Source organism: Brachionichthys hirsutus, chromosome 10 (assembly GCF_040956055.1).
Source record: "Brachionichthys hirsutus isolate HB-005 chromosome 10, CSIRO-AGI_Bhir_v1, whole genome shotgun sequence".
Taxonomy (NCBI): Eukaryota; Metazoa; Chordata; class Actinopteri; order Lophiiformes; family Brachionichthyidae; genus Brachionichthys; species Brachionichthys hirsutus.
In genome coordinates this window covers 5,629,958-5,650,745 of record NC_090906.1, presented here as the reverse complement: position 1 = coordinate 5,650,745, position 20,788 = coordinate 5,629,958, and the positions used below count along the sequence as shown (strand labels likewise).

The 20,788-nt window shown below is 43.6% G+C and overlaps 1 protein-coding gene across 3 annotated transcripts in view; it reads left to right on the top strand.

Moving 5' to 3' along the window:
* ubl3a (ubiquitin-like 3a) overlaps positions 1-17,940 on the top strand; it is a 19,470-nt gene extending 1,530 nt beyond the window's left edge. Inside the window, exons 1-6 of one of the 3 annotated variants that reach the window (XM_068744531.1) lie at positions 887-1,186; positions 13,348-13,456; positions 14,767-14,853; positions 15,765-15,842; positions 16,458-16,506; positions 17,064-17,940. In XM_068744531.1, coding sequence (XP_068600632.1) covers positions 1,160-1,186; positions 13,348-13,456; positions 14,767-14,853; positions 15,765-15,842; positions 16,458-16,506; positions 17,064-17,154 — 441 coding nt within the window. In that variant the 5' untranslated portion in view covers positions 887-1,159 and the 3' untranslated portion in view covers positions 17,155-17,940. Of the gene's footprint in view, positions 1-886; positions 1,187-13,347; positions 13,457-14,766; positions 14,854-15,764; positions 15,843-16,457 lie in introns of those variants that run through there. The other 2 variants (XM_068744532.1, XM_068744533.1) reach the window with 2 other exon arrangements.
* Positions 17,941-20,788: the final 2,848 nt, after the last annotated feature.

The window sequence follows — 20,788 nt, the reverse complement described above, 5'->3', positions numbered from 1 at the left end:
TCATGCAAAAAAGATTGCCTGAATAACCAACTAGTGGCAATTATATTTTTAACGGAACCTATATTAAGTAAATAAGAGCAACACATAATATATGGACTGTACTTACATTTTCTTGTCTGCTTTACAACATTAGCCAACACATTCACTTTTTCCACATTAACAGTCATATAGTGTTGACACATACCGGCAATGCCAGCCCGAGTCACAGCGGCCCATAGCCGTAAGCGTACTAATATAATATATTACATATAATATGACTAATTAAATTTCCACTGCGATATTTGGACATTATTTTTTGCTAAAAAAAGGTCTTGATTTATTGTCCATTATGGTGGGACTCAGACGCTTATTATTATTATTATTATTATGACTGGTGCTTTTCTATTTGCAAGATGTACCTAAAATAAATCTCCTCTTCCTTCATCAGAAATCTACGGCTAAATAAAATTGCACATTTCAATGACAGATGTTTGATATCTTGTAGACAACTAGAAAAAAGAAAAAGCATGTAAAATCACAAGCCCCCCCCCCCCCAAATAAAACCCCGTGCCTTTACTTTGAAAGTTCAACAGGAAGTCCCGTGCTTTTTTCTTTTTCCCGTTTGTAGCTTTATGCTGGTTGTTCTGAGTCGGGATGACAGCTGAACTGCGCGTAAGGTGCGGGGCGGCGATCCGGAGCGTTGATCTACAGACCCTCGTTTCAAAAGACACATTCAAATCGCATTTGTAGCCACCCGCGGACGTGTTTGAGCTCACCCGCGGACGTGTTTGAGCTCACCAGAGGACGTGTTTGAGCTCACCAGCGGACGTCGGTTGCTCCCCCCCCCCCCCCCCCCCACCGACAGAGGAAACGGTCTGTGTCCGGATGCATTTCGGTTTTTCGCATGGCGTAGGCGCCTTTTCCGTCGTTGGTGTCAGCGGACCGCGGGAGGCCATCGGGTCCGACGGGGCGATAAACGCCATGACTGCGTGTTAGCGAGGAAGAAGTAACGCGACGACTTCGGTTCGGTGCGACCGGGGAGACTCGGAGAGACTCGGAGAGACCGGAACTACCGGTAATTGTCTCCGAACAGCGACGACAGCGAGCAAAAAGAGCTGATAAGAGGACAGATCGGTGTCCTTGTCCTGTGTGAGAGACGGACAGAGAGACAACCTTCACCATGACGGCCAGCACCCCAGCGGACATGGTGAGAGACGGGGGGGGATTATACTGGTCCACTGGGAAAGAACCAGTGGACTCCAAATCACGTGGTCCTGAATGGTGCTTGTCTCTTTAGCCTCTTAATAAATACCATGAAGTTTTTATTTTTATTTTTATTTTTTGCAGCATTGGTTTCTCTTTTCTCTGTGGGGGAAATGTTTTTATTTTTTATTTTTTAAATGCCCATTTGATTTGAAAAGCTCTCACTGAAAGAAGAGCCTTAGTGTTTAAATAATTACTCACAGGATGAATTAAATACACGGTCATTTACAATTTAGTTGTTATTGTTGTTGTTGTTCAAGGAAACGTGCCAATTGTGTGATTCAAACTTAAAGTTGCTGTAAATTATGCAGCGCGCCTCTCCTCAAGACCGTTAGCCGTTTGCAATCTGCTGATGAACACATCGATGAAGTGTTTGTCGTCTTCTCTAGACCAAGGTGTCAAGGAAAATCACTCACAAATATGACGTGTTGTGTTGTTGGTGATGCAGATGAAGTGTGTGTGTGCGTGTGCGTGTGCGTGTGCGTGTGCGTGTGCGTGTGTGTGTGCGTGTGCGTGTGCGTGTGTGTAGGCCTTCTGTTCAGCAGACCCAGATACAGGTTGCTTCAAATTCTGGTTGTGAAATATCAAGATGACCAATCTGATCTGAGCAAAAGACGTGTGAATGAACGTATGTGTGAATGAACGTACGTGTGAATAAGCGTACGTGTGAATGAACGTACGTCTGTATGAGCGTACGTGTGAATAAGCGTACGTGTGAATGAACGTACGTGTGAATGAACGTACGTGTGTATGAACGTACGTGTGAATGAACGTACGTGTGAATGAACGTACGTGTGTATGAGCGTACGTGTGAATGAACGTACGTGTGAATGAACGTACGTGTGAATGAACGTACGTGTGAATGAACGTACGTGTGAATGAACGTACGTGTGAATGAAATGCTGTCACTTCTGTCATAGAAGGATAATGAGCTCCTCTGTTGTTATAGAGTGTGCAGTAAGCAGTAATTACTTTGCTGTTACAACCTCGTTATGTTAGCCTACTGATATAATAGAGAAGGATGAATTACCAGCGTGACTTTCGGAGCACAAGGTCTAAGAAGGTCTAATTCCATCTGAATTATTAACCCTAATGAGTTTTACTTTTATATTCCCGTGGTACTTTAAGATGATCCTTCAGCCACAGATCTCCAACCCTCGAGTCGCTGGCGTTGGGGTGTCTCCAAGAGACACTCTGAATCTCTGCCGGCTGCTTTCGACGCTCAGCCCTGCGCTCTATGAATTTCCCTGTGGGGGGGGGGGGGGGGGAATCGCATTATTATTGCATCATTTATTGCCAAAGTTCATTTCTCTGACAGTAATAATGTTTTTTTCCCCAAGTGCCAACTCCCAATGATTGTTTTAAAAGAGTTTGCCAGAGCTGCTGCCTTCGGGCATTCAGGAATACGCCTGCAGCACAACACTTAGTAAGATGCTTCAGGACAACTTCCACTGCAGACTTCATTTCCCCACTTGGATTAGTCTATACATCACACGAGTCCCTTAAGGGGGGGGGGGGCTGACTTTTGCACTCACTTCCGTGTGGTGGAAATCAGCTGCAGATGCAGATCCCACCGGCTCCCTGCCAGTCTGTTGAAGAAGCGAACTGTGTGTTTGCACAAACGCATCGCAAGGCTGTGCAGAGTGGGAGTGAGAGTAGGAGGGGGGGGGGGAGAGAAGATTGCTGCTGCCAAACATTGTGGGTGAACGAATCCGAGTGAAAGAAAAGGACAAGGAATCGTCACAGAATGTCCATCCTCGAAAGGAGAATAGGAGGAAGGGAAGATATGAAGGATGGGGACGGAGAAAAATGCTTCACTCTGAGCAGACCTAAGAATCTCTGATGGGTCGAAATAGTCCCCACGGCAACAGTGTGATGCTTGGATCTGAGGTTGGGCTACCCCTGTGAGACTTTGCATTGCCTTCTTACCATGGTGGCTGAAGCTGCCTGCTCTTCAGGAGAGGTAATCATTGGTGCAATGGATAATAATGTAACACCAAGAGTTTTTAAATATATATATATATATTATTTACACATTTGCCTTTTCTTGTGACAATGCAAACATATAGAACGAACACACACACACACACACAAAGAGGTTAAGGGGTTAGCGTCAGAGGTCAGTGGCGTGGCGGTCGCAGATGAAAGAACAATGGCCGGGGAAGCTTTGTCGCTGAAAACAGCTCTGTCTCCTCTTCCCACTCAGCCTAGCTCAGCACCTTAGATGCAAGATGGAGGGAGATCCGTAGGCGGCTCCGTAGGCAGCGTTCGGCCTCTGGAGCTGCCAACAGGGCTTTGATTGACACGTTCAGAGGAAGAACAAACACACACACTGCCGAATACTAAGAGCGTCTGCTGGACGGTAGCGTGGCGGTGAATGCGTGTGATGCCGAGGATCAGGGTGACATCATCTCGCCTGGCTGCAGGATGTGACATATTGACTCTGACATTGTCACATGTAGGCGTGGAGGAGCGCCACGGAAAGTTCTCAGCAGCAGGCCTGGAGGTGTAGGTGTTGTCCTTCGTTTGCATTCAGGTGGAGCCTTTCGGGAAGTCTTTAAAGTTAAAGCGCCGACGGATTGAGCTGTGCTGTACCCGCCGATCTGAATGGCATAGTTTCATTCTGTTTATGGACATTAGTTATGCTTTGTCTTATGAGTCTGTAAACAGGATTGCGTTTGTGTCGGCAGTTAGTGAAGCTCGCGTTCAGCAAGTCTATTATTGTGTAGCGTAATTCAATTTTACCGATGCCGGCCTCCAACACCAACCAAAGTGCAGATGAAAACCTCTCATCCGTTGATTCTTACGTAACTGTCTGCAGTGTGCCCGTGCGTCCAATGATAATACAGCGACACGATGAACGATGGCACCGAGCTGGCTACCTCATCAACTCTTGTGCTCTTTTTTTATTTATTTTGATGTCTGTTCCAGGTGATTTTTTTTGCACCGGCACGGCGCATAAATTGTGGCGTCTGTTCCACTCTCATTTGAATTGTAGTCATAACAAAGTGAATGTACCTCAGAGTTAACAAAGGACAGCGCACTGTGAGACGAATGGCTGCTGGTGGCAAACACCTCACTTTATAGCTTACTGATAGCTGAACAAGCTGGTTTATTTACGGCGAAAAATGGTAAAAACGTAGCAAAGTATCTCACGAAAAGAGCGCGCAAACTCACTGTGAAACAACCTATTGGAAATAATCGGGGGGCATGTAGGCGTGTCTGACAGCTGGTTTAGAACTGGAGTTAAAAGGTTTTTGGCGACTGTAATTCTGATTATAATTTAAAACAAACTTTGGATAACAATGACCAAGATTACATTTTTCAGAATAAAGTTAGCTTTTCAGGTTTAAAAATGGGGATTGGATAGTTTAGTTAGTTTGGATGTTTGATCAGTCGAGCTAGAAGACGCGATAGTTCCGTGATTATTTCGCATTTTTGTCTATACTAGCTGTTGTGGTCAGGGAATCGCACTTGTGCTCTTGAACGTCTTCCTTGTCTTTGTGTATTAATATTCCAGGACACCCGTGGTAGTGACACGTTGTACAGCAGGTTTCCCAGAGCTGATCAGTAATTCTCAACCAGCGAGCTCCTGCAAGAACGGCAGTGTCCTCCACGGAATTCATTGGACTCTGAACGCCTCAGGGACAGGAAAGTGAGGACACGGCAGCTTTTATGTGAAGTGTCGCAAAAGTCAGGACATGCCATAAAAGAGCGGGTGTGAGCGTGAGTAATGTGCGAGCGCTCAGATGGTCCTAACGAGACTGCAGCCTCTTTTTTTAGGTGTTTGTACGTGTTTGCCCATGAATTTATGCATGTACACATTTGCGTAGAGGCATCGGTTTAAGCACAACCTGTTCTTCTTGTTAGGTATTATGCGTTTGCTGTTGGCTTCGCTGGTGGAGGGAACACCATCCGAAAACCAGCCCAAACAAAGTGTTCACTAAAAGCCCATTGTTTGCTTGTAGCATTGTTACACCCTACCAAACAGCACCGTGGCTTGAAGTAGTTCAAAGGCTTCTCCTCAATAGGAGGAAGTAGAACACTGAGAACAACTGTAGATCACTTTATCTCATGTCCGCCGTTGTATAAAGTTAAATTTGAATCATGAAATATCATTCTAACAGCAATGAGAAGCTGTAATTTTCCCCTTTAGGCAACACTATTTCTAAAGTAGTAGTAGTAGTACTAGTACATCAATGTGAGAATCTTTCCAAAATGCAGTAATTTTAGTACTATGCTGTAAATTTAAGTGATATAAAAATAATGTTCCTCAAGGGTATGACAAGACTGTTATCATCCTGTTCTCATCCATCGTAAACAGAAGTCCTGTCGCTTCAGATTTAACCTTTGGAATAACATTGCGTGAATGAACGAGTGTCTACACCAGTGGTCCCCAAACTGCGGGCCGGATACAGCCTTTAAAAAAAAAAAATTTTTCCTTTCCATACAACATGAGTAGCCGGTGGGGGATCAATAATAATCAGAGAAGGAAAACGTTATGTGGTCCTCATGGTCTACACCGATGAATATCCTCATGAATGATGAATAAGGGATGGGTCAAAGCTGATTTGACTGCTTTGGAAATGAGCAAATGTTCCTGTGTGCACCAGAGCAGCTCACAAAAAGAAGCTGTTGCTCTACCCTGCAAGTTTTTTGGGTGGGCTACCACTTCTAGGTCAGCGCTTAAATCAGAACATCATGTGCGAGTTATACCGAGGTTGAGAATCTGGTTTCCTTAATAGCACAGACACAAACCACTGAGCAGCCATCCAGGGGGGGGTCAAGCCTCATTGACTGGCTGCCTCCTGTTTTCTCACATGTAAATTTAAACACGCCGTGTTGTCGGAGTCATGTTCAGAATCGCTTTCCCTGCTTTCAAGGTGTAAATGGTTGGATAGGCTTTTATATAGAGACCAAACACACATCTGGCTGTTTTGTTATAGAGCTCATCAGGAGAGAAGCTAATAGTTTTCTTCATAATCAGGAATAATTAGTTTGTTGTTTTTTTGTCATTATTTATTAATCATGTCAAACCTCTGTATTTAAAGACAAAGAACCTGAAAAAAAGGTGTCCTTTTTTTTTTCTTGATTAAGGATGAACTGGTTAAAAAGATTATTTTAGATCGTGTGTGTGTGTGTGTGTGTGTGTGTGTGTGTCTTCGAGAGTCTGACAGACGGGGTGGGACGCAGAGAGCAAGGAGCGAGGGTATGTTCGGCCTTCACGCTGTCGTGCACAAATTTGTCATTCCATGTTGGATGCCGTGGAGCACTCCGAGTACGAGTGTGTGTAATGAGCCTAGCGAGGATTGTGTGAATGTGTGTGTTCTTATCTCAATAAGATGGCGGTAATGAAGCCTTGGACCTTGCACGAGGGCGATTCTGTGCTTTTCATCTATGTTCTTTCTCAGCTTCCTGTAATGAAGAGCCGTCGGTTCATCTCGACTTTTACAGAGGGCATCAGATATCGACCTCTCGTTTATTTCCACGATTTTTGAAGTGGCCACTTTTTTTCTTCCCCAAAGGTCATTTTGGTGAAAGCATTCACACGCTTTTCAGTCAGCTGGTTTTAACGGCTTGCCTGCTCATGGGTGAACCAGTTTGCCACATTTTATCCCAGTTTATCCGGCCTGTATTTAGCTCTGCAAACAATGGCCATATCAGCTAATCTTTGTCCAGCGGCAGCTCCATAGTACTCCGTGGTTTCAGGCCCGCTACAACCATGTAGGCTCAGAGAAGGCTTGTGCGAAGTCCAGTTCAATTTTCAATCCAAATGTCACAATGAGATCTTTCAGAGATGTGGGGACAAGGAAATTAATTGATCGTACTATTTAGGAGGGTGGTAAACATCTTAAACACACAACGCTTCACAACAACCCCTGCAAGCTCCATCCAGACGTCTCTGCATCTGTCTGGGACACTGTTTTTCAAAGACACAGACTTGGTCCCCAGCCGCCACCGGCGCTCCTCGCTGCTGCCCTGCGTCTTCCTGTTATTGCTTGCGTAACTGGTTTCCTCCCCGTTGGGACGGACGTTTTCCTGTCGTGCACAACACAAAACAAAACAGCTTGCTCAGATCTCTTAAACGGCAATGCAGAAAATATCGCGGCTTCGCGAGTGCATGTCTTAAGTATTGCGCACAATGCGTGTCTTGTCTGAAAACATGTTCCATTAATTTAACTGTCCAAAACAGTCCAGTTGAAACGGGACATCCTGCAGTCCATGGTGGGTTCTATGTTGGCTCATTATTGTTATTCTGTCAATAGTGTTGCGATAGAAGCAGTTTTATTATGTAAGTGTAGAGTAGCTATTAGATATAGGAGGTTTGGACAAGCGGCTTATAAAACACTACCTGCAATGACATCGAATGCAACGCGGTCGAAACAGCTTCTGCACGGCCTCGTGCTAGTGCTAGTGCTAGTGCTAGTGCTAGTGCTATTGCCAGTCATTGTGAACTCTGAGGGACTCGATAGATTCACTTTAAGGAAGCACCGGTGCAGCCTGGACACGACAGTTATGCTATTTCAGTATTATGATGACGTACGACATACATTTCACATGGACACAGAGAAGTTTGTTGGAGTCTGTTATGTTTCTAGCGGCGGTATTTGATGATATATTAAAAAATGAGGTAAACCTATTCCTCAGTTTCCATGTCATGCATCGCCGTTTAAGCTAACATGCATTTCATTTCACATGAAAATCACATTTTTGGTTACCGGTACTTCTGTCCAGTGTCATCCAGTACATTATCTCTCTCTCTCACACACTCACACACACACACACACACACACACACACACACAGAGTCACGTGAGTTGTGACTGCAGGCTATTGCTCTTTTCCGAGGGAGAAAAGAAAATGCAGTGTTGTGCGTGTAACTGCTGCTTCCCAGCCATTTTCCTCTCCCTCTGCGCTCCCTCTTGCGTTACGTCAGTTTCTCCTTGAACCGCCTGCAAAGGCAAAGCCTTTACGGCATCTGAGGAAAAGGACAGCGATGGGAACTGAAGGGGACTGTGTTTTTGAACATTGCTGTGTGTGCAACGATGTGCTGTCCTTCCTCAGTGGGATGAAAGACATCTATAAAACAGTCTATAGGTGTGTTAAAAGGTTTTCTCACCCCTCTTTACACACAGACAACAACACAACAATGCCGCAAGGAAGACCCTTCTCTTCTCAGGTCAACCCTGAAACGTTGATGCATGTGTGCGCGATTTTAAATAGTGAGCCCGATTTCCGCAGAAGAAAGCAGCGACATATAAAGCAGCAGCATCTACACTTTGTAAACATTGGAGCTCCCTAACTTCCTAAAAACCGTCCCTCACCCATTTTCTTCTTCTACGAGGTAGCTGCTACCTCCGTCTGGCAAATATGAATTTTATTTTTTTCTAAGTCAATATGGTAATTATTAAAATGTTTAGTTTGACATGTCAGAAAATAATAACTGAATTTTATATGACTAGCTGCTAGAACCCAAATTTGCCAGGCATTTAAAGAGAATATAAAAATACTTATACTCCATTAATGTGTAAATGAAAACAACCCTCAGTCTGAGGAAGGAAGCTTGTACTTATAAAAGAAACTTTAAAGGTTATAAATCAAGTAAACAAGGACTGCAGGGCATCGCCTTCACAGCACTGTGGAAGACCACCTAGGAAAGAGGATGGGGGGGGGGGGGGGTCAGGAAAAGACTGGGGATGAAGTCACATTGGTGAGACACCCTGAGATGAATGTGGAGGAGGAGTGAACAGACTGAGCAGGCTGAAGGAAGCCAAGGACAGAAGTCTTTTCATCAGCTCCATCAGCGATCGTCAACTCTTTGTGTGGTCGGTCCCTGAACCCCCGGCACCGTGACGACATGTGGCACGTCGGCATTTGGGTTTGTGTGTCTGCTGGGAGACAGGTTACGGACAAGGGGGGGGGGGCTGCAAGCAATGTCTATTTTTGCAAAGCAAACAGAACTGCACAGAAATGCTCCCGGCTGTCTCTAAAACGGTTTCACGGCAGGTTTCATCTCAAGAAGTATATTCTCAAGCTTTTTTGTGACTTGACTTGGAAAGTGAAGGACGGCCGACTTCAGACCGATGTCGACCACGTTCTCTCCATTGCACGCTTATAGGCCCTGTGTGTATCTGTGTTTAGCGTAAAAAGCATTTCACCAATGTGTGGATCAATAAAGGAATCTTCTTGTTCTTGTTGAACAAGTTTGGTGTTTTAACGTTGCTGAAAACACCCGTTTGGTGAAGTGTAGCATATGAGTACGATTGTCTTGGTGGTATTTGAGTTTGGTTGGTGACGGGCATGATGAAGAAGCTGGAGAGAGACCTGTGTTGTCTGAGGACTTGGAGGGTGGTGGTGATGGCTGATGGACTGGTGCAGTTATTAGTGTAATGTGTGTGTACAGGAAAAGCCCCAGCACACATCCACGTGGTGCTCCAACATCTAGAATTTAGAGTATCCAACACTTCATTTAGCAGTGCTATTTGAACTGCCATTAGCAATGCAGTGCAGCCATTAGCCACCTCTGACACAGGAAGATGCAGGATGTGACAGGAAGTGCATCTAATAATGGTTGGTTGGTGTTCGCCCGCTTCTAAAGTCTCGTACAGTCGATGCTTGCTTGCGTTTTTAATGGTCAAGTCCAACAGGAAGAAGGCTGTGTGAACTGGGCACTCAAAATGGTCAAATACAGACTTAATCACAATTATTACAAACTCTATTCTGTTGATATGGCAAACATGTTTCTTTATTTAGACCGCCAGCAGTTATAGACGTATATGGTTCTATTTGTGCTGTCGGGGTTTCGTCACATCGTCCCCCCCCCAGCCTCAGATTAAAAATAAAACTTCCTGGCTTTACTGTACAAGAGTAAAATGATTGCTTGCACTGAGATAATAGAGATCAGGCCATATTATTGTGGGCATTGGAGCCATCCCTGAATGGATGCTGCAGAACACTTGCCAAGGGTTATTTGTATTTCCTTCAGCAAGCACAAGAACACAATATTCCCCATCCTGTTTGAGAACAGATGTCGTTTAACCCCTGGTATGAATCCCATCACTCAGATTCCCTCTGATATGCGGAACCTTCTATGTATTTCAGAGTCATTTAGACTTTTAGAGCACAAAGCAGCTGCAGCATCAACTTCTAAAAGGAATCAACTCTACAACGCACTGAGACCGATTCACTGTCTTCTTGACAAGTCAGAAGAGTGTGTCTTTATCTTCCCGTGAGCTTGTTCACTGCTGTAACATCTGAGTAGGTGAAAGCAGCAAGCTTTGGAATCAGACGTTCAGTCTGCCGTTCCACCACGTCAAATCTTAAACCGTTGCCTTCCAGGGTGTTTCTAATCAAAGACAACAATGGCCTCAATAGTTCAGAGATATGTGCTAAATGCTAATAGGACTAATCATGTTTAATGTGTTTGCAAAATTACTCTGTCTCGCAAACAGCTTTATGGGCTCAGCGTTGACCCATTAAAATGGGACGAGAGTCTTTCAGGAACTTTTTTTTTCTCCCCACAGTTTGTGAAATAAGATGCAGCCTATGTTACATCTCATTTTGTAGTTGTCAGTAAATGTGCAGAGAGAAAAGTGCCTTCTAATTATTATCCGTAAAATCAGTGACTGGTAATTCACGTTTGGTTTGCATTCTCAAAGCGCCCGTGTTGCCGCATTCTTTGAGTTTACAGTCTACTTTGTTCCAGATTTAATGAGGACATTTTTAAGCAGGCTGGTTGCTGAAGTGGGGGTAATCATCCACCTCCTAACTTCAGTTCACTCATACAGTTAGGAATCCACAGCAGCGGCTAACCTCACTGCTCTCATATATTCCCTCAGGAAGGCTTTCTACTCTATAATTTGTTGAGTGCTGCAGAGGGTCCAAATAGCAGAAATGCTCTTTAATACACGTTTAAACAAAAGCACACAAAAGCACACACACAGACACACACACACGCTGTGACCAGAGTGCCACTCGGGGAGGAATCATTATACATGCCATTGGATTTCCTGCTATGCACCGTGTGCAAACAGTGTTCAGTCTAAAGGGTTTGCTTTCTTCATGTGTTCACGCCCAGCAGCGGGGTCACATTATTGTAGTGTGTCTGTGGTTGCAGTGGATGCATGAGAAGCACAGTGTTGTCAACACACAACTAGTGCTAATAAAATAGTCAGTTATCCCCAAATTTCCCCCGGTGACCGTCGCATTGGGATCGATAAAGTGGAAAGGTTCTCTTTCACCTGCAAAAAAAAAAGGCACAATGCAAATGTAATTATTTTTAATTAATCTGGGGTAAAGTACACGGTTAAAAACTTCTGTCTTAGCATCAATTCATATTTTCAAACATGAACATTATTAGAATTATTGTTGTGGTATTCATGTCATGTGACTCCTTTGTTCGCATTCACATAATCTGAATAATAACAACAGATACTCAAACTATCTAATTCATGTGGCGTCTTAGAAGCATCTTGACCTCTGTATGAAGTGTGTGTGTGTGTGTGTGTGTGCTGTCGGTGAGTGTGTACGTCTTTGCACGCCTCTTAAACCGTTAAGCTGATTTGATACCATGCTGCTGACAGAGATATCTGTTTCAATCTGTTGGCGTTAGCTCTGTTACATCACCGCATTCAGTTCTGTGTGTGTGTGTGTGGGGGGGGGGTGGGCTAGCAGACAGCAGGCACATGGAACCACACTTGGAACAATGACACACACGTGCTGAAGCCATGCACACACTTGAGGCAAGAAACAGAAACACATTAAGCACCGGGAAACACGACTGACTTTTACTCCGGCTCTGAACGGTGCACGGCCCCGCCGCTACATGCCCCGCCGCTACATGCAGCGCCTCTACATGCACCGCTGCATGCACAGCCACACCAGTCTGGATGGCAACCCAGCAGCGGGCAGTTAAGGTTTGTGTTTGTTCCTGAGACAGACAAAGACGCATATTAAGATTAAAATGAGTTCAGAGAAGGCGGTTAGAACAGGAGTCGGGACGATTGGCAGCATTTTTAGGTCTATGAAATGTCTGTTAGGGTTAGGGTGGAGGATTCAGTGAAATTCCAAAGTGTCCTCTGAGAAAGATGAGTGCAGTTCAACTTCGGTCTGGGAATGTGTAAGAATTTAGTTTCATCTCTGACCACTAGAGCAAATAATAGAGTATATTGTTGGAAATACTAATTACTTTGTTGCTATTTCATTATTTCAATGAGGCCTATTCCCACCTTAAAAACCATGAAACCCTGTAATGGCAGGGGGGGGGGGCGAATCCACTGAGAACAACTGACACTCTTCATCATCTATCTATTGTTAGATGATGAGTGTGAATGTGTGTGTGAATGTGTGTGTGAATGGGTGAATGTGAGGTAAAGGTTGCATGTTCTCCCTGTGGCTGTGTGGGTTCTCTCCGGGTTCTCCGGCTTCCCCCCACCACCAAAAACATCCATAGGTGTGAGTGTGTGTGCGTGAACGATTTTGTCTGTCTCGGCGCGGTTGTGCGATGAACTGGCGGCTCGTCCAGGGTGTAACCCCGCCTCTCGCCCGTTGACTGCTAGGATAGGCTCCAGCACGACCCGCGACCCGGTAACGGACAAAGCGGTTCTGAAAATGAATGAACGAATGAAAAAGTTTATGCTCAGCAAGAAGTTTTTAATCGTATACGTCATTCCAGATTCAGGAAAATCATTTGGCATTGTGTCGTTTCTTCATTTTATCCTCATGAAGTCTATATATTAAAGTACACGTTCAAATATTATATACAGTATATATATCATACGTTATGTACACAACATCTCATCTCCAGACAAAGAAGCAAAGCAAAGAAAAAACATCTGGCTTGTGAGGCAGTAAAGATTTGTAAGCAGTAAACTCCCAATAGGGAGACTAATAAACAGGCAGTGAGAGGGATGAGGGAGAACTGAGGAGGAAGCTGGGGAGGCCGAAGGGAGCTGATGATGCTCCTCAGGGTCGTCGGGCTCTCCTCTTGTCTCCTGTTAACTTGTTCCTGTGTGCTTCCTGGTTTCCTGAGTTTACGTATGTTTCTGTTCCGTCGTTGTTTCTATTAATGTTTCTCAAACGCCCGCTGCTCTGATTTGTGTTGCAGATCAACCTGCGGCTTATTTTAGTCAGTGGGAAGACGAAAGAATTCCCGTTTTCTCCGAACGACTCGGCGGCAGACATTGCTAAACACGTCTACGACAACTGGCCAATGGGTGAGTAGCTCCTTATAGATACTTCTACAAGGTATCTGCAAACCTGTTGCCTGCCACGGAATCAAATCGCTCAGACTTCGTCTGTGACTGTGTAAATGTACTAATGATTTGGTTGTGTGGAGTAGCGTGGAGCTTTTTATTGCTTTCATCTGATTGTTTTTCCAGAGGTTGCATCCCGGTCTTCTGCCCCATTGGCCCATTTGAAACAACAAAGAGCATTATTTGCATCACCTTTGTGTATTTAAAAAGAACAAGCCAGTTTGTAGTTTGCAATGCAGACAATTTTAATTATATTGTTTGTTTGTTTTTATAATACATTTGATGAATAATAAGGAGCTGTATGTTTATCGAGAGAGCTGCGATCCCATTCAAACCCACCCTTCGCTTTTTGGTCCGCAGCATTTGTAAGGTAGGGAGCGCTCTTCTCTTCTCCTCTCAGCCTGATTATCATTCCATACAAGAATGTGGAATTGCGGTTCAGTCGCCCTTTCTGTGCAACACACCCAGTCCCTAACTGCAGCTACGCCAGCATTTGAATTCATCCAATGTCTCCGACCTCAAGCCACCTTCAAATCTGAACACGCCGCAGCGTTTTGCCATCTCGTCAGAAAAGTTCTTTGAATTAAACCGAGAGACTTTTATCTTTCACAGTCCGGTTCAGGTCTGACAGCGACCCGTTTTCCTTCCAGACAACATTATCTGAACCCTGAGAAACCCGAAGCAGGCGTTCCAGTCTGCGCCGACACCCTCAGCTTTCCTGAGACACACATCTGGTGGACAGACTCTGCTGCTGTCCTCGTCCCTCTGCTGCTTTCTGCCTTTATCTAATGCTATTTCACTTCCCAGGCCGCACCGCATGTTCTTCTGCTTTCTTCCCGCATTCACGCAGCCCAGAAAGCCCACATTTTACACATTCAGGATATTATGATGGCCCTGAATATCTCAGAACATCTTCAGCGTGGCTGTTAATTGGCCTTTTTAACCACGCAGTGGCTGAATTCAACTCACTGCACTGGTTTCTATTAAATCATATTGAAGCCGAACAGCATTGAACTTTGAAGGCATTATTATGTCTGCTGTGCTAAATTTCATCAGAGCCCATAACAGCTAAATTCTCTGTAACCTTTCATGAAAAATATCTGGTCAAAAGGTAATTGCAAATATTCTTTAAAATGAATTGATTGAACTGGAGTGCTCTCTGTTAAAAGATACATAATGAATGGTAAAAGGACAATGTTTATGAAAAGATGCCAAATGAAGGATTCATTTATCTTGCTCTTCCCACCTCTCCTTTTTTCTCTCTCTTCCAGACTGGGATGAAGAGCAGGTCAGCAGTCCCAACATCCTGAGGCTGATCTACCAGGGACGTTTTCTACACGGGAACGTAACACTAGGAGGTGAGAAACCGCGGAGGTGCGCGCCTCCTGGCTCACAGACGTGCACACAAAAATCACAGCAGTGTGTTGCTGGAAAGTGCTTTGCTGTTCTCATCCCTTTCCTGAGCTGCAGAACAGAGGCACCTCAGTACTCTGGACAAGTCCTGCTTTGATGCTGGGAGGGAGGAGAGAGGAAATACAGAAAAAGGGTGGAAAGAGAAATGGTCAGGAAAAGGGGCAAGACTGGCAGGAGTGTCGACCTCAAGCAGCACAATTAGACGACAGAAAAGCAGCGGCTGCGTGAAAATGAACGCTTAATGTTGCCTTTTGAGGCGCCCTACTTCACTTCTCTAGTGGGGTCGTGTGTTTGTTTCAGAAAGTCTGGCAATCTGAGGTGAACATGGAGAAATCAGATGATTTCTTTTCATTAATCTTTTTTAGCACAGTTTTGATATTTTTTTTTGGAGAAATTGCCCTTTCCGTGACACGCCCCCGTCCCGCCTCCCTAATGCAGACAGAGCAGACTCAGACAAACATTGACCAACATGGAGGAAAACTCCTGTCGTACAATAACAAAGCTGACAGAGCTCCCTGGTGACTTCTCAGTCACCGATATTTCTCTGAGCAGCAAACGGAAGGGATTCAAGTTAGTTTTTTTAACTCCGTTTTTAGTTTTTTTTTCCTCAAGGAAATAAGCGCTGCACTCACTTCAACTTGATATTAAAACAATCCTATCCTTGTTTTCTAAAAAAAAAAAACCTGCCTCACACACCTTCAGCCGTGGTTCTTATTTTAGGAAGTTGCTCAAATGTAGTTCGTTGCCTCCATCTTCAGCGTAGTTAATTCCTCCCAGACAAGAATGTAAGGTAAACTGTATCTCAATGAATAACCTTTACACCCCCCCACCCCCCCCCCCCCTTGCTCTCTCACAGCTCTCAAACTGCCCTTGGGGAGGACCACAGTGATGCATTTAGTTGCCAGAGAGACTTTGCCTGAGCCAAATTCCCAAGGTAACCGGTTTTTTCTTTCCTTTTTTCTGTAGGCTTTTCACATGCTGACCAACTTTAAGCGTTCCACTGTAAGCTATTAGTTATCCCTACACATGGGTTCTGTTTTAGGAACAGTCACTGGTGCAAATAATTGGCTTCCTGAAGTGTATCCCCAAGATACAACACATTGTGTAGCACATACAAGGAATTATGTTGGGTGGCAGGTCTCCTTTTTGTGACCGTGTCGCAGACGGGGCCGGCAGTAAGAGCAACGCAACATTTAATCAGGATTATGTAAGGAAATGGTAAAAAAAAAAAAAGGGGGAATGCAAAATTACAGATGCAAATGTTTGCATAGTTGCATCGTCAAGAATGACTGGTTCATATTTTTGAATGTTTTGTTCTACTCTCAAAGTAGCTTCCTCTCGGGTTTCCGTGCTTGTTAATGGAGGGATCGCTAACATTTATAAATGATAAGACATCAGTGGTGATGCAGTCATTTATTCACTTCACGAGATGGAACATTTTAGAAATGCTCCTTCTGTTCATTTCAGCAACTGTCAAAAGCTTGGAGGATTTGTGTTTTAGCATTTAGCCTGAAAGCGTGTTCTGATGAGGCTGTTTGTGCATCCCTAGGCCAGAGGAACAGAGAGAAGACCGGGGAGAGTAACTGCTGTGTCATCCTGTAAATATACACCTCCGCCGCAGACCCTCCATCCGTTTCGTTGGTTCTCGCCCTCAACATCCTGGACCTAATGAGTTGATGCCCTGCCCTGGAGGCTTTCCACAGCGCAGATATTCATACACACGCACACACTCATCTAGCGTCTCCCATTTCCCATCGCTCGCACTTTCACATGTACACAGAGAGAGACGGATGATCACATGATCCAGGAAGCAAAGCTGGGAGCAGGAAATTGATAATCAATACAGTTGATTCCTTTCTTGTGCTTGATTTTTGTCATAACTGATTTTATGAAAAAGAAACTGGATTTGCATGGCTCCCACCCCCCCCCCCTTTTTTTTCTTCCTTCACACCTTTTCAAGCCTTTCTGCCAAACACACACACACACACAGGCACACACCCTGTCCCCCCCCATCCTCAGCTGACTGACTACATTCTCACTCTGTTCAATTCAACGTTGTTTCTATAACGCCAGATCACAACAGAAAATGAACACACACACACACACACACACACACCTGTGTTCTGGCTGGCATCCTCTCCATGTGCCCTTCCAGGTCACAAGAGCAACAAGGTTCCCGTTCCCGGGTGTTGCAGAGACTGGAACGCGCCGCTGGTTCAGGCGTCAGCTTTTGGCCGAACAAATAAACAAACCACCTGCTAGCGGTAGTTTGGCTCGTTCGTTCATGACATCTGTTCTGACCAGTGTTGGGATGAGTCAAACGTCTCGTCTCCTCTCAGTGGAAAAGCTCCTTGTGCTCCTTTTTCTTTTTTTTTTTTTTGCTATTGCGAAGGATCTCTTAACAGTTGCTGTCCAAGCTGGGGAATCTACTCGGAATAAAGACGTACTTGTTTTTTTTAAGTCGCTACCCTACTCTCTCCTTAACTTTCTGCATTCATGAATTCATTTTGCACAACAGAGGCCCGTGCTCCTTCATCAGATTAATACAATGTATGATTTTGTGGTTTATTTTATATGTTTCCAATGGGAGCAATGTTCCAAACTGAGGTAATATGTAGAATATATTTAATATGATTCTTATAGAGAACATGATGACTCTAGATCTCGTTGATACACAGTATATCGGTGTTTAGTCTATGATTGTGTGTACGGTTAGCTTCTAGCCAGTCACAGTCACTCGCTGACAACGTCTCGTACTAAACAGCAGAAAACTCTCCCTAATTTTCAACAGACTATCTTTGTTTTATTTTGTTAATAATTTAATGTAACCCAGTTTTCTTTTTGTTTTAAAGAATTGCTTCATAACAGCATTAGGTCTTAAAAAATATTGTTTATATTGATCAGGGTTCAAATCTGTACAGAGATAAATGTTTTCAAACCGACTGTAAATAGCACTAATGCTCCCTGTACCCCCCCCTCTATACTTTGAAATGGAATACATCTGTAATCTAAATAAAGGATATTGAAGTGCACTGCCTTCTGTCGTGTCTGGATGATCAAGATAAATAAACTGTAAGAAAAATAAATATCAACATCAACATGCAGTAAAGTATTTCATCAGTACACCTTCAGATCATTTGCAGTAATTTATTGAGCAGTAATGTAGTCAAAACATTTCATTCAAAGTAGTTTAATTCACTAACTAACTATTCAGAGGACAAAGAGTAACAAAACAAAGAATAAAATGCATCTTCTTACCATCTTTCCTGCCCCATTGTAATTTTTCCGTGGAATGAGTTCCTTAATTTTTGCATCATATTTTTGAAGTGTAATCATCCACTTTACAGATGCTTCTAATATAGTGACTGTAAAGATTAGAGAATTGTGACCTCAGCAACTTAGCTTGAAAATAATGTGTGAAATACAAAAGACCGAATGAAGGACAGAATCAAGGTCCTGGAAACCAAATGTTTCTGTAACGAATCATCAGATTATAAATCCAGCCTGGGTTCCCAGATTCTTTCTTACAAGTATGTACTAAATATTACACCTGGTTGCTGTCGTTATCTTTGACCATAAAACACGGCCAATAGACATAACCTGGGCACAGCAGACATGGTGGCGCAGGTTAGTGCTGTTTCCCCCAGAAGGCTTCCTCCACTATGCTAATTTGAGGCTCTAAATTAAGAAGGCTCTTATTATAGAACAGAGTGAATGGTTGCTTGTCTCTCTGCCCGGTGATGAACTTGCCGAAGGGTTCTGGCAGAGAGGCGTGGTGCTGCCAGCCTGGACCCTCCAAAGGATAAGTGGCTAAACGGAATCACGCCAGAGAGGGGAATACATCATTCAGTCATGGTGGGAAGTTAAATGTTGCCCACGGCATTTTTGGAATTACTTCAGGTCCCCATACTGTACAAGTGCTGTATGCCCCTACCAATGTCTCACATGTCACCCGGAGTAACTCACAAGTGTGTTGTGTCTAGCATCTGAGTGAATGTGCTCATGAGAATTGTTGTGTGTCAGCAGTTACATTTGACCTGGTACACTTTGTTAATGACACCCTGAACAAAAGAGTTACTGGAGGGCCCACTTAAGAGATAAAAGATCTAAATGTGAGTAAACACATTTGTGACCGGGCAGCAATGGTGTGAGAGGAACTCAAGAGTTATTCTGTTGTCTTCATCTGAGGTTTCTTCCCTCCTCCTTGATTTTATGTAACTTGGGCTAGATGTTTAGCCTGAATACTACGTTCTCTCTCTCTCTCTCTCTCTCTCTCTCACACACACACGCACAGCATTCAGGCCAAGGTATATTTGCCTGCATGCGTACACATTTAGCAGCATTATTTATTATGTTACATTCACAACATTTGAGTATATGTAGCCTGGCTGTGCACATTAATATCAAGTTAATGAACAGTCGAATGAATATTGACAAAAAATACAATAATGGGGTAAAGTCCACCAAACCCAAGTCAAACTGGATTTAAAAAGTGAGACACCTCAGACCACATTATTTTGGGGGATGCTGTCATCTTCTGGTTAAATGAATGTATAACAACCGGCAACTGTGTCTGGACCCATATTCAAGAGTCAAGACGAGAAAAGCACTCAGAGAGCGCAGACCTCCGCCGAGCAGCTCACTCCCCCCTCATTAGATTTACACCGTCCACATGGTGATCTGGATCATCATCAAAAGGTGAATGACAAGGTACCTGTCTTACCTGTCGGCGATGTGACGCCACTAACTGTGTGACGGTGCGGTCCAACGACCTAATAACGCCACAAAAACACCAGCCACATCCTATCATTGCTAATTTATTTTATTAATATCAAAAGTCTATTTTTAAACATATAAGGGGCGTAATAAACACATGAGATATCTACAGATAAAGACAAGACATTTTAATTATCCTCAGAAGAGGCTGAACATGCCTCGTTGGTGCCCCCTGGTGGCTGAAGAAATGTTCAGGAAATGCTGGGAATGTAACCAGGAACAGATGACTGAATGGAATCACCCACACTGAAATCACTAAAAACGATGGTTTTTGAAAACGTGTCTGCGTGTGGACGCCTGAGTTTTATGTTTCGTAATGTCTTTTTTTTTTATTATGAAGTTTTATTTCAAAAATAATAAATATACAGAGTGTATAAAGATGACATAACAATTGACAGGTGGGTAATATGCAAAAATATTACATATATTCAAATCATTTGTAGGTGATACGGATATTTAAAGTTTGTGAAGCCTTTTTGTTCAATTAACCACTAATTAATTTATACATCAGACAATCAATCTAAAAACATTTTTAATGCAGGCCTTTGCTTATTATATTTTACATTTGTGGACATATAACTTTGCTAATGAAATGAAGAGGTTTATAATTAAAAATATATATTAATTTCTTTCCTCTTCTTTGCCTTCTGAAAAAACTAAATACAATATTTTGTATTTGTAAAAGTGCTTAAAATGTGCTGTGCGTTAACTCGGCCATTAGCAACAGCTGTTCCACTAGCTTTCAACTAGCATCAGAGTGCTGTAGTTTTTGGTGCTAGATGAACTTTAACTATTTCACACCTGTTGCTAATCTGTCGATCGACTGGGGTTTTCATCCACATTAGGGCCTACAGAGAATGTTTCACAAAATAGAAACTCTCCAGTGTGCAAATAGACAGAAAACATCAGCTGCAGGATTTATTCTGCTGCTTTGGAAGGGGTTTAGGTTCCGATGCGCCACCTAGTGGCTTCATTGAGCATAGCGTCAACAAGCCAAGCATAATTAAATATGCTTCATTATTCAAGGCAAAAGAATAAAGCAGAAATACGCCCTTTGTATGTTTTTAAATCAACTCTAATATGTCCCAATCACATTTTTTTTTA